Genomic DNA, 12,497 nt, shown 5'->3' with positions numbered 1-12,497 from the left:
GGGGCTGGCTGGCATGTGGTGCTGGGGGCGTTGAACCACGGTCCCTGTGCTTTGCTAAGCTTGTTCTAAGTAGGTGCTTTAGACCACTGAGCCATTTCACTAGCCCCATGACCACCCTTCTAAGGATACTAGGTCTGCCCTGGCACAAGGGTCAACTTGTAGCTGTGACTCTGCCTTACCAATGTTAGTCCCTCTGTCCCAGCATATGTGGCCAGGCCTTTGCTCAGTGTGGGTTCTTCCCTGGGGTACAGAGTCACCCCAGTTTTCTCCCCTGAGCAGGCCTTGTCATTCTTATGGGTGCATGCCCCTAAAGATAGCTGCCTCTTACTCTGTTTCATGTCCTCGGTCTCTGCGAGGATCAGCACACACAGACTTAGCGAGTACTGTGGGATTGAGCAAGCAGTGGCTGTGTTACCAGTGTTTCTCATCCTCAGCAATCTATCAGGCTGTGCTCCCTTGCTCCTGGGCTGTGTTATACCCAGGAGGGATTGGTATATCCTGGGGCTAGCTCTTCCCCAGACAGTTCTGTGAATTTAGTCTTTACTCAGCCACAGCTTAGCAGGAACAATGGACTGTGCATCACAGAATTGGTTGTAGTAGTATTTTGAGTATTCAGTTACAAAGCCAGGTGTGGTGCATACCAATAACTCGAGCACTGGGGGAGCTGGGTAGATAATTTGGCAGTCTGAATGATCCCTGGCCCCACATTTTGTGCTGTGCTGTGCTGGCCACTGAAACTGTCTGTGGTGTCACACGCCTATAATCCCAGTACATGGGAGTAGAGGTGGAGGGATATGCTGAGACAGGAGGATCGCTAGCTGTATAGCGAGACCCTGTACCAAATAAATAAATAAATCTTTAAAAAAAAAACAAAAAACAAAAAAAACTGGGAAGGCTGAGGCAAGAGGATTGCCACAAGTCTAAAGGCAGCCTGGCCTACATAGGGAGACCCTATCTCAAAAAAAAAAAAAAGGCACTTAACAGACAAAAGGCATCTCATGCAAAGTTATACAGTGAATGCACAGAAAGGTAAAAGGGTGCCTTCTACCTTCTGAGTTTCGTGCATGACACACCTTTTTTGAGCCTGGTTGTCAATTTTCTGTCTTCTGCATCTTGCCATGTGTCAGACCATCAGGACTCACAGAATGAACACTTTTATCACAATGCATTGCTCATTGAAGTGCATGTGAGAATCCTGCCCTACAGGGTGGTGTACCCCTACTGCATCTTCTCCCACTCCTCGCATGTCTATCTGTTCTTAGGGTCTCCTGAAGCTAGAGGAATTCACTGTAGCTTGTGGAAAGCCTGACATGTAGTTGTGGGGTCGGGGTGTGGTCCAGGCAGAGACTGCCACTAACTGTGGGAGTGAACATGTGTAGAAAGATGATAAATTTAGTTTCTGTGACCCCACAACTGTAACAAGGTACTGGGAGCCTGTAGCAGAGCCCTTACTCTGGTCTTATTGGGATCCTGTCCCTGATGATTTGATAGGCATTGTGGGCTTTCTGAGTGTGAGGAGTACAATATTCACCATGGAGGAATCCTTTGTCCCCTTGGCTTGAGAAGTTTTTTTAAGAAAATACTATAGCTTCAAAGACCCCAGTGCTCCTTGTTTTTCCTCTTTTCGGAACTCAGGACCTTGTGCTTGCCAGGCAGGCACTTATTCCACTGAGCTATCTCCCCATTCCTCTTTTCTTTTTGGCTTATAATCTAAGCTGTACCTAAATGCTGGGCCTTTGGAGGTAGTTTTCAGAGGTGACTGGTCAGATTGATGTCAGTGGGTCCTAGCTGTATGTCTTTTTACCAGGCTATCCCTAGGAGCATTGTGTCTGTGTTGGCTGTGGCACGGACTCATGGGCACTTGCTTTTCTTCCAGAAATGTTCGATAAGCAGCAGGCAAACACCATCTTCTGGAGTCCCCAGGGGCAGTTTGTTGTGCTAGCCGGTCTGAGGAGGTGAGTGCCGGTGAATCTGCCAGCTGCAGCCATAGTCTGGCCAGGCTCTGGCTGGGAGGATGGGACATTGTCTTTCCTTTGTATGTCCACATAGGTCTGAGACTTGGGTGAGGAATTTTGAATGCTCTTATAGGTACTTAAGAGGATAGGCAGATATCCCTCTGCTTAGAAAAGGCCTTGCTGGCTCTACTCCTGGAAAACCCTGAGTCTTCTACCAGGATAACGATTTGACTAGACAGCCGTGTGACTGTTGTTACCTCTGATTGGTAGAAAGATGAGAACTTAGTGTCTCCCTCTGTTGTTCTGGTTTAAAGTGGAGCCATTCAGCACTGTCTCTTGAGTTCCTTGCTCTGTTACAGGCTCACTGTTGTCATTTTGAAGGCCTGGTTAGCTTCCTGTGATACTTATTTAGTAATCACAATGCAAGGAGCCTTATGTACCCTGTCTGTGTAGTAGTCCCAGTCTCAAACCTTCATTCCAAGAATATTACCACGATGGTTTCCATATAAACTGCAGTTGAGGCAGAGGTTTGGCTGCTGTGAGCCCAGAGCAGCCAGTTTGGTGCTCCCAGTGGGGACGTGGAAGATTTGAGTGCTTGCTGTTTCCACAGCATGAATGGAGCCCTGGCGTTCGTTGACACCTCAGACTGCACTGTCATGAACATTGCAGAGCACTACATGGCCTCTGATGTCGAATGGGATCCCACTGGACGCTATGTGGTCACCTCTGTGTCCTGGTGGAGCCATAAGGTAAGGTAGAAGACCCAAATAGCTGTGGCAGCAGAACCCAACTGGCCGTGTGGGTTGGTGGTGGTGTGCTGGACCCTCAGGGAAAGGGGCCAGGCCTTCTCCCAGCCCCGCCCTGGCTGGCAGGGAGTGTTGGTGTTCCTTTTCTGACTTCCAAGGAGCAGCAGTTGATTTCACAGCAAGGGAGGAAGAAGGTGTTAACAGCTGTACTGGGGCTGGTGAGATGGCTCAGTGGTCTAAAGCACCTACTTGAAACAAGCTTGTCAAAGCACAGGGACCGTGGTTCGATCCCCCAGCACCACATGCCAGCCAGCCCCGCCCCCTGGTGGGCTGAGCTGGCCACACACACACACAATAAATAAATGTAATAAATAAAAATAAATAAATAATTAAAAAAAAAAACAGCTGTACTAGTTCATCCCCCTAGAACCTGTGAGGGCACGTAGAGTGATTGTTTAGTGAAACTGAGTTTTCAGGAACACTTTGCTGATAGCCTGGGAATAGCATCTTCAATGGGGTTATTTTTGGATTGTGTCCTTTCTTGCTTACTTTTACTTGCTTTCTTGCTTTGTGTGTTTTTATTTTTACTATGGATGGTTATGGTTTGTTTGGGGGGCTGGTTTTTGTGATACTGGGGATTGAACCCAGAGCCTTTGCATTGAGTAACGTCTTTTAACTTTTTACTTTGAGATAGGGTCTTGATAAGTTGCCTGGGCTGTTCGCTGCTCTCTGTCAAGTGCCCAGAGCACCCTTTCACAGATACAGTGGCTGCTGTTGTTGGCTCTGTTGGCAGCTAAGGCTTTGTCTTTGTCTTTGGATCTTTGTCTCATGTGACCTGATGGTTCAGGGTGCCCCGCTCTTTTGTAGGTGGACAATGCCTACTGGCTGTGGACATTCCAGGGACGCCTCCTGCAGAAGAATAACAAGGACCGCTTCTGCCAGCTGCTGTGGAGACCCCGGCCCCCGACACTGCTCAGCCAGGAGCAGATAAAGGTGTGGGCTCCTCTTCAGGCTCAGGGCGTGGAAGCTGTTGTACCAAACAGAAATGGTTGTGATTCGTTGTTACTGTAAGGGTGGTGACTAGGAAATGGAAGCAAGACATTGTAGAGCTCTTGACAATGTGCAGGTGGGCAAGGGGAGAAGAGTAGTTTCAAGATAGTCTGGATGACCGTGAGGTGGTACCAGAAGTCTCTCATAGATTGGGGCTGGCATACAGCCTTGGGGACTCATGCAGATGTGACTGTGGGAGAGTTGGCTGGTGGTACCGGGTCAGAGTGAAGAGGAGAGTGTGAATCCCAGGACAGTTGCTTCGTGTAGTGAACTCAGAAGCAAGAGCCAACAGGACTGTGTTCAGAAATCTTCAAATTGCTGAGGACAGTGACTCTGACTAAAAGTTGTGTTTGTGGTTCTTGCTCTGAATGTTAATCCCAAGTAACTTGTCTTTGATTCAGCAAATTAAAAAGGATCTGAAGAAATACTCGAAAATCTTTGAACAGAAGGATCGTTTGAGCCAGTCCAAAGCCTCAAAGGTGAGCTTGTTCTGGGAGCTGCTAAAGGCAGCTGCTGTCCCAGGCATGACACAGGCAGGCTGTTGTGGGCTAGTGAGAAGAGCGAAACTTTCCCAGCACCTGCATGTTCTGCTACGTTGGGGTGGACCAGCAGGCTCTGGCACCTGGAACAAATGGCCTGATTGGCTCTATTGGTTGGTGGCTGCTTTTCAGTTACATAGATGATAGTGGTAGTGGGATATTAGAGGAGAAACCTGGGAACAAATATATCCCACTATTCTGGCCTGAGATTATTGAACCTAAGACCTTTGCACTGAGGTGCATTCTTCAGCCTTCATATAGACAATATGTTGCCAAGGCTGAGCTTGAGCTTGTAGTCCTCCTGCCTCAGCCTCCCCAAGTATTGGAATTATAGTTCTGTTCTGTAATGCCTCTGGACTTTGTCCATAGGAACTTGTGGAAAGGCGGAGAACCATGATGGAAGACTTCCGGAAATACCGGAAGATGGCTCAGGAGCGCTACATGGAGCAGAAGAATGAGCGTCTGGAGCTGAGAGGAGGTAACTGCCAGGTTCTGAGGCAGTGACAGAGGAGTGGTGCCCTATGCTGTGGGCCAGTGCTAACAGCACAGCCTGGGTCTGCTGCTGCCCGCCCTGTTGGTGAGGATCCACCTGAGAGTCAGCCTTGCTCTCTCACTTCTCAGGGGTGGACACAGATGAGCTGGACAGCAATGTGGATGACTGGGAGGAGGAGACCATTGAGTTCTTTGTCACAGAGGAGATCATTCCCCTTGGGAACCAGGAGTGACCAGAGCACTGTGGTGAGAGGCAAACTCCCTTCACAGGAGCGCCTGTGGTGATTCTCGCGGCTTCACCTGCCCCATGAAGTAGCTGTGAAGAACAGGAGTGCAGCTTTAGGGCTGCAGGGCTGGTGCAGTCGTGTGTGTGGAGTGACAAGGATGTGCAGAGCCACTCTTAGGGGTCAGGAGGTAGCACTGGCAGATAAGCAAGTGATGGGTTATGAAGGGACATGGCTGAGGAGACCTTGGCAGTTGATATGAAGTGCCAGGCGGGTTGCCTCACTCTAGGGGGCTTTGCTAGGGTACATCCTTCGTGTACCCTCCAGGAAGGAGGGTGGACACAACAGCTGTGACTCCCTGTGCTAGCTGTGACTAGCCAGCCAGTTCTGAGGTGGAAGCACAGCACTGTGCATGTAGGGGTTCTGAGGAATGGTGAGGGGCAGGGCTAAACCTAAGCCATGTGGGCAGAGGGAGCTCAAACACTGCCTGGTCTCTGTCCTGGGCCAGTATGTCAGGGGCTTGCAGCTGGCTCCACACTGGGGGTCATTGGGGTCCTTGAGACTGAAGCAGGTCTCCCACCTGCCAGCCTCGTAGTGCCATGACTGTGGAGCCTGCTTCTGGGCAGGCAGTGGAGCTCTTGCTGTGGGTCCTCTGCGCAGCAGGATACAAACAGTGATTTGTGTTTCAGGTCACCATGCTGGGCCTGGCGCCGAGGCCCTCCTGCAGAAAGCCTGCACACCTGGGTTTTTACCTGTGCTTTCTTTCACTCTGGACTGTGAACGCACCTGGGATCCTTCCATCATGACACGATTTTGTGCCTTTAACCCCTGGTGTCCGCAGTGGGCAGTTTTAGGCACTGCTTTCACTTTCTGCTGTTTGGATGTCAGCACCGCCATGATTGCACCTGGACTCCAGCTGCAGTGCTCCTGTGGCTGCTCTCTTGCTGTGGTGGTGTTTACAGGGGTCGCCTCAGCCAAGCGGTGGGTTTCTGTGTTCGAGGACTTGGCCCTGCGTGGGCCTGTGTTGGGTGGATCCTGGAGACCAGCAGGAGGTGCTCACCAGGTGCCCAGGAAGCACTGCCCTCACCTGCCCTTCTGGATGGCAGGTCCTCTTGGCAGGCTGACCGTGGAAATAAAGCAAACCTGTATGAACAAGCTGTCTTTCTCCTTTGTTTGCACATAGATTCGTGGCCTTGATCCTGGTGCCTGTTCCCTCCCCAGTGGTAAGGGTCTTTGGTCAGCCTGGGCATGGCACCTTTTGTCTCTTGGCATACATAGTGCCCTATAGGGACCCTCGTGGTAGCCAGCTTGGGGAACCTGCTCCTGCTCTGCCGTCTCTTCTGGCCACAAGTTAGTCCACTGGGTCCAAAGTGGAATTCCTTGCATTTTTTTTTTTTTTTTTTTTTGAGGAACCCCCTTTCTTTTCCCTTGTTGAAAACTTTCTAACTTTGCAGTTAGCAAGGTGGAAAGTTCGTGGTGGGGGTGTCAGTGTAGGCGCTGTTGTCCTGAGTTAGCTTTTCCCCGGGAAGGGCATGTACAGCCTCTGCTTTGGCTCAGTCCTGCCCACAGTGCTGCTGCTGTCTGCCCCGTGAGTTTGGTTTCCCCATTGCCCTGCCCTATATCTCATGGTGCTGGAAGCACAGAAGGGGCACTGAGGATCTGCACCCAAGGCCTGCTGGAATTCCCAGGGCTGTCTGGTCTCAGGGCAGGGCCAGCCCAGTGTGGCCCCTGGGATGCTGTGCTGATGTCCTTGGGATGAGGCTGTGCACTGGGCTCAGCAGGGCCTCCCTCCTGACTGGTTCTCGAGAGTGGGACACTTGGTGCTTTTCCTTTCCCTAGGTCTTCCGCTCTGGGTTCCTCTGATTCTGTTGCTGTTGGGGTCCTGGCATTTGGCCCATCCCATCCCCCTCAGCACACGTTTTATAGCATTCTTGGCCATTGCTATGTTCTTTAAATGTGCTGTTTTTCCAACTTTATGGCAGTGAAAAAAAGACAATTTATCACTTTAACAGATTTTTGAATAGCTTTCAAAAGTTTTTCACTGTTCTAAAATCAATTGTAATTGTTTTACATGATTTGTAAATAAAAGAATTTCTGAAACATTGGTGCTTGCTCTCTTCTGCAATAGAGGTGGACTTCCAGGGCAGCTTCCTGCAGGAAGGTCTTGACCTAGCCTGTGCCTGGCTCTTGGGCAGGAGGGTGGGTGTCCCAGGATTCAGGCCTTGGGTGGGCCCAGGCTTCCCTGCAGGGCCAGTCTCCTGGGGGCCTGGCAAGAGTTTGGGAACCCCAGATCTCCCAGTCCTCCCTTTCTCAGGGAAGTTTCTCAGGAAAGGGCCCAGCAGACACCTTCTGTCCCTTGGTGCAAACCCACTGGGGCAATGTGGACAGTACAGCAGGGTGGGGGTAGCAACAACTTTTGGAGGTCCACCATTGATCTGGACACCAAGAAAGAAGAGCGTGACCAAGCATGGTGCTCACTTCATGGAGTTAAGTGTCCAGTTAGGTTCCCAAAGGAAGAGGCTGAGGCCTTCCTGTTGGGCAAGAGCCTGCAGGTTTAGTAACCTTGGGTGAGTCTGACCCCACTCTCTTTGCAGCTGTAGTTACAAGCTTTGGCAGTGGGCTCAGGTCCGGGCTTCCTGGACCTTGTCAAAATGCAAAAGCATTACAGGCACCACCCTGGTTCCTTGCACCCTTGTTAACGTCATGCCTAGCTGGATAGATTCTTGGGGCAGAGCCTTCAGGGGTACAGTGGAAAGAGCCCAGCCGCAAAAACACCTGATGGATCCTTAATCAGGTCATGAGTGGAAAAGACTAGAGAAAGACTCGGAAATTACATCTAAATAAAGAAGTCGTCTTAAGGTTTCTTTGAAAGCCATTTGGAAAAATGAAATTACAAGATGATTTGACATTTGTAGTTGCTGTTCCCTCGAATGGGAAAGCCGTAAGGTCAATGGAACCTGAAATGGCAAAATGGCTTCAGGGGTAGATAATGTCTCAGGTGACCCTGTGGCTAGCTACCCCTCTGGGACTCAAGGTGGGAGAAGGGGCTCTATACTGCAAAGAAAAGATTTAGCCCTTCTGCGGGGCAGGTGGCAAGTGGGCTCAGCTCTGCACAGGGAGGCCTGTGGTACCCAGGTCACCATGGCATTGGCTAAGTGCACAGGCTGGAAGCTCCTGGCCAAGGCTGTCCTGGGCAAATGAGATCAGGAGGTCTGCTCCTCTGCCTGGGCCCACTCACCATGAGTGGGTTGTCCTGACTGCAGAGAGGGTTAGAGGTGACACCAGGTTTGTAAACAAGCTCTCAATGGCCCTGGCTTCCCCCTCCCCAAGGACTCTGCTGATGTCATGGGGCGGGGCGAGGTGAGCTGAGATAGATCTCCTTGCCTCCACCTCTGCCAGGGAAGCAGAAACACCAGCCAGTGTTGCAGGGAGCTGTCCTGGTTGGTGTCATGCCCTCCCAAAGTACAACTGGCCTCTCCCCAGCCCGGGGCAGCCCGGCCTTCAGGGAGATGGAGCCCAAAGACCAACAGCTCATGGTAAGTGCCCCTCCTGCCCAGTATTCCCTGCCCAGTGCCCTCAGGGCAGGTCCTCTGTCCATTGGCCGTCCCTTGCTGTGACCCAGTAACACCCTGTCCCCTCCTCACCCCATGCCCTGTGAGCCCCCCGCCTCAGGAGCTTCAGTTTCTGTACCAGGACCTCAATGGGGGCAGACACTTACTGCTGTGTCACTCGGCTCCTGGCTGATCTTTGGGTGAGGTAGGGACTTGCCCCTCTCTGTAGTCCAATTGGAGACCAGTGTGAGAGGCTACAGATCATATAGCATCCAACCCCTGGGGTCTCTCTGGGCTCCCTTAATAAAGGGAAGCCAGATAATACGATAGTCTATAGTTTTCCTCTTGGTAGACAATGTCTTCCCAAAGTGCTCTCTGCTGGCCTGAAGAGCTGAGCTTGGTGTACATTCTTTCTGGTGGTCATTACTGACAAGGTAGTAAGTTCCCTCTGCAGCTGTGTGGCCTGGGATAAGTTACCTTACCTGTCTGTGTCTCAGTTTCCTGTGTGTTCAGTGAAGGTGACGCAGTGGCTTGTGTTCCTCAAAGCATTTCCTGGGGGTCGTGAGCAACTTACTGCAAGTGTTGAGGAGCTAGGACAGAACCAGGGGTTGCTCAGCGTTGACCCTTCACTGCTCCCCCAAGAGAAAAAGCAAGGCAGAGCTTTAGGGGCTTAGGGAGAGGGACTGTCGAGGAAGAATGCCTGTGCACGGGTTGCTCATGTCCTACCTACAGGTGGCGCTTCGGATCCGCCCACTCAGTGAGGCTGAACTGGAGGAAGGAGCCACCATCATCGCCCACAAAGTAGGGGACCAGGTGAGGTGGAGCCAGGGGACCTGTGCAGGTGGAGCAGCTGTGAAGCCCAGTGGCTATCCATGCTTTTCTCATTACCAAACCCTCTGATGTGGGTGGAGCCAGGACGATGCCCACCACCCTGCTGCTGTGATGTAGGAAGGCATAGTAGGACCCTGGTGCAGAGCAGGGACATGGAGAACCATGCAGGAGCTGGATCTGGATCTACTGCAGAGCCCCACGTGATTCCTTCAAGCTGCTGGCAGCCAGGAAAGCACTTGCCCTTGGCTGTCACTTGCAGGAATAAATGCAAGATCTGGGGGCAGGGCATGCTCCATGGGTTGGATTTCCCACTTTGTCTTCCATGCGTGCAAGTGAAATGTGACTCTGGGGAGGATGTTTATGTTCAAGGGTAGAAGACCCAGGAAGCTGGTAGACAGAGATCCCTGTGACTGCTGCCAGGGATCGGAGTACCCAGTCCTTATCTGATAAGTCAGTCAGAAGACAACACAGATGGGACAACTTGGGAGGGACAGCACCAGGGGAGGGGCAGGACCAAGGCTGTGGAAAACTAAGCCAAGGGAGCCAGACAGCGGTTGGGCTGAGGGAGCCAAAAGTTTTTCAGGAAAGGACTCAGCTCTGGAGCAGGGGGCTAACCCAGGCACACTGAGTGCTGCTCTGCCAAAATTCATGTGCGACATGGAGATGGTGCTGTCATTACCTGGCGGCATCAAGTAAGGAGCCCTGGAGACCTGACAGAAATGCAGCTCATGTGGCCTGTGTTCCAACAGGGTGGTGCACTGCAAAGATGAGGCCAGCGTCCTGTAGGAAGCCAGCTCAGTCTTCAGAACAGCAGAGTGTGTTTTGCATCACACAGATTCACTGTACAGCTCACACTGCTAGTGACATACCCACACCCATAAGCCCTCATATCCCCCAACCTGGCCCCTGGCAGCCACCAGTCTACTTTCTAACTGGATTCTGGGTGTTTCATATCAGTGAAACCCCACAATATGTGGCCTTTTGTGTGTAGCTTCTATATAGCTGTTGCTACGGAGGCTTGTCTGTGTTGTGGCATATTCACATTTTCCTTTAACTTTTTAAACTTAAAGTGACTTCAGGCCAATTAACTACAAAGTTGCAAGAACACGATAGGCTTCCCACATTCCTGTGCCTGGATTGCCCGGATGTGGACATTGTACTGTAACTGTGCCTTACTGTAACCTGACATAACCCTTCACCTGCATAATGATTCCTTTCTCCCCAACCCTTTAAAAAGATTTTTTTTGTTTTTTGAGACGAGATCTCACTAAGTCAGTATATTGCCCAGACTGGGCTCTCACTTTCAATCCTCCTGCCTCAGCCTCCTACAGTGCTGGGATTATAGAGCACTGCTACCGAATCTGGCTTTAATAATTTCTTTTTAACATAAGAAAGCAGTAATTTTTTTAATTTTATTATTATTTTTTTTTTACCTAATACCCAAGGCAGCTGATAAATTTTTGAGCACCCAGGGTTCAGGGGCTGTCCTATTCACCTGTCTCAGTCCCTTCACAGTGGATTCTACGAGCACTGCCTTTTTACAGAGGAGAAAACGGAGGCTTTTTAAAACCGAATGACCTGTCCAAGGCCTTCTGTCTGGTAAGGCAGAGAGCCAGGCTGGGAAACCAGGCCTTAGGGTTCCATATCCATGGTGTGGTCATCAGCTCCACAGGCCCCTCCATGGCCCTCTGAGTTGGAGACCAGTCCACTTTCTCCTGCAGCACTGGCTGGCCCACGGGCACACATGGAGCTGCCCCTGTGTCGTCTCATCCTCTAGTCCTCCTGGCTTGGAAGGAGAAGGAAAGCACAGAGTCAGCTTACATCATGGAACAAGAACTGGCCAGCAGCCAGGGGCAGCCCTGGAGACCTGGGTACAGCCTGCCACTGACTCCCCAAGAACCTCTCCAGACTCTGGCCCCTTAGGACCCCAGTTTCCAAAGCTCTGAGTAAAGGGGACCAGCTGGTGGCCAGATGGCATGCTGTTGGTGCCATCCTGCTATGTTCCCCAACTCTGTGGTCCTCACAGGGGCCCATGGTCCCTGAGTTACCACCAGGCAGGGTGTATTGTGGTCTAGATGCCCCCGATTCCCTAGCAAGGACTCCTTTGAGCATTCTGCCCCCCAGAGAGCCTCCTACACTTCGCTTCATAATTACTTATTTCAGTGGGATGGGAGACGCCCCAGGCTCTGAGCAACAAAGCCACGCTGGAGGGTTTTCCAGAATCCCTTTAGTTTTCCTGCCTGTGCGTAGGCTGTCCCCTTCCCCCTGAGAATCCTCAGGGCTGCTGTGTGAGGTGAGCACAGCAGTGGGCGGCCAGCCCAGCACCCACAGCCTACAATGCTCCTCATCCCCTGCCTCCTCTGTTCAGGACAGGGTTTGTCACCTGGGCCCTGGGCCCTGGGGGAGCTGTTACTGAAGCTGGCCTGCTGTGCCAGGCAGGGTTGTTCCAGTTGCCCTCCTGGCCGGCTCTGGTTAGAGACATATGGGTGAGCTGTGAACATGGCAGCAGAGTATAGCAGGCTGGGGGGGTCTCACATTTGCTTTGGGGTACAGGAGTAGGACCTGCTGCCTGGCAGAAGGGGAGCGGAGGGGTGCTGGGTGGGTGGGCTCCAATGCAGAAGCTCACAGTCCCCTCACATCCAGGTCTTACTCTGGCCTGGTGCAACCTGGGGGCCAGAGTTTGTTGAGGGGGGTTCAGCACTCTTCTGTCCCCTCCTCAGGCAGTTGTGCTCATGGACCCTGGTGAGGACCCTGAGGACACCCTGCGCGCACACCGGTCCCGGGAGCGCACCTTCATCTTTGACAGAGTTTTTGACCACCACTCATCACAGGTACCAACTTGCCCCCCACACACACACACTTACTTGTGTCACCCACCTTCTCCCAGGGTCTGCATAAGGAAGAAGGAGGTGCAGGCTGGAAGCCTGACCAGGGGCCGGAATGGGAGGCTAGTGGACCTGAGTATGCGTCTGGGTCAGGACTCCACATCATTACACAGCACACAGTCCCCGCTTCTGCCCGAGCAAGCTGTTCTTCTCACATTGGGGTCCTAGTGTCATTGAGGGTAGGAGGAGTCAGTCACCAGCATTCATCCAGCAGAGGCCCTGGC

At 51.9% G+C, this 12,497-nt stretch overlaps 2 protein-coding genes across 2 annotated transcripts in view; both read left to right on the top strand.

Annotated features, from left to right (window-relative positions):
• Nucleotides 1–6,166, top strand: part of Eif3b (eukaryotic translation initiation factor 3 subunit B) — a 23,039-nt gene extending 16,873 nt beyond the window's left edge. Inside the window, exons 11-18 of the mRNA XM_023713375.1 lie at nucleotides 1,207–1,246; nucleotides 1,819–1,955; nucleotides 2,566–2,704; nucleotides 3,569–3,694; nucleotides 4,153–4,230; nucleotides 4,660–4,768; nucleotides 4,912–5,028; nucleotides 5,696–6,166. Of these exons, the coding sequence (XP_023569143.1) occupies nucleotides 1,207–1,246; nucleotides 1,819–1,955; nucleotides 2,566–2,704; nucleotides 3,569–3,694; nucleotides 4,153–4,230; nucleotides 4,660–4,768; nucleotides 4,912–5,015 (733 nt within the window). The 3' untranslated portion in view covers nucleotides 5,016–5,028; nucleotides 5,696–6,166. The remainder of the gene's footprint in view (nucleotides 1–1,206; nucleotides 1,247–1,818; nucleotides 1,956–2,565; nucleotides 2,705–3,568; nucleotides 3,695–4,152; nucleotides 4,231–4,659; nucleotides 4,769–4,911; nucleotides 5,029–5,695) is intronic.
• A 2,364-nt stretch (nucleotides 6,167–8,530) lies between these two features.
• Nucleotides 8,531–12,497, top strand: part of LOC101565192 (kinesin-like protein KIF19) — a 32,806-nt gene continuing 28,839 nt past the window's right edge. Inside the window, exons 1-3 of the mRNA XM_004629696.3 lie at nucleotides 8,531–8,542; nucleotides 9,290–9,370; nucleotides 12,109–12,219. Coding sequence (XP_004629753.3) covers nucleotides 8,540–8,542; nucleotides 9,290–9,370; nucleotides 12,109–12,219 — 195 coding nt within the window. The 5' untranslated portion in view covers nucleotides 8,531–8,539. The remainder of the gene's footprint in view (nucleotides 8,543–9,289; nucleotides 9,371–12,108; nucleotides 12,220–12,497) is intronic.

Source organism: Octodon degus, unplaced genomic scaffold, assembly GCF_000260255.1.
Source record: "Octodon degus isolate 3935 unplaced genomic scaffold, OctDeg1.0 scaffold00031, whole genome shotgun sequence".
In the NCBI taxonomy this organism is placed as follows: Eukaryota; Metazoa; Chordata; class Mammalia; order Rodentia; family Octodontidae; genus Octodon; species Octodon degus.
Note: the sequence above shows the minus strand (reverse complement) of the source record. Positions and strands in the feature narration are given on the sequence as shown.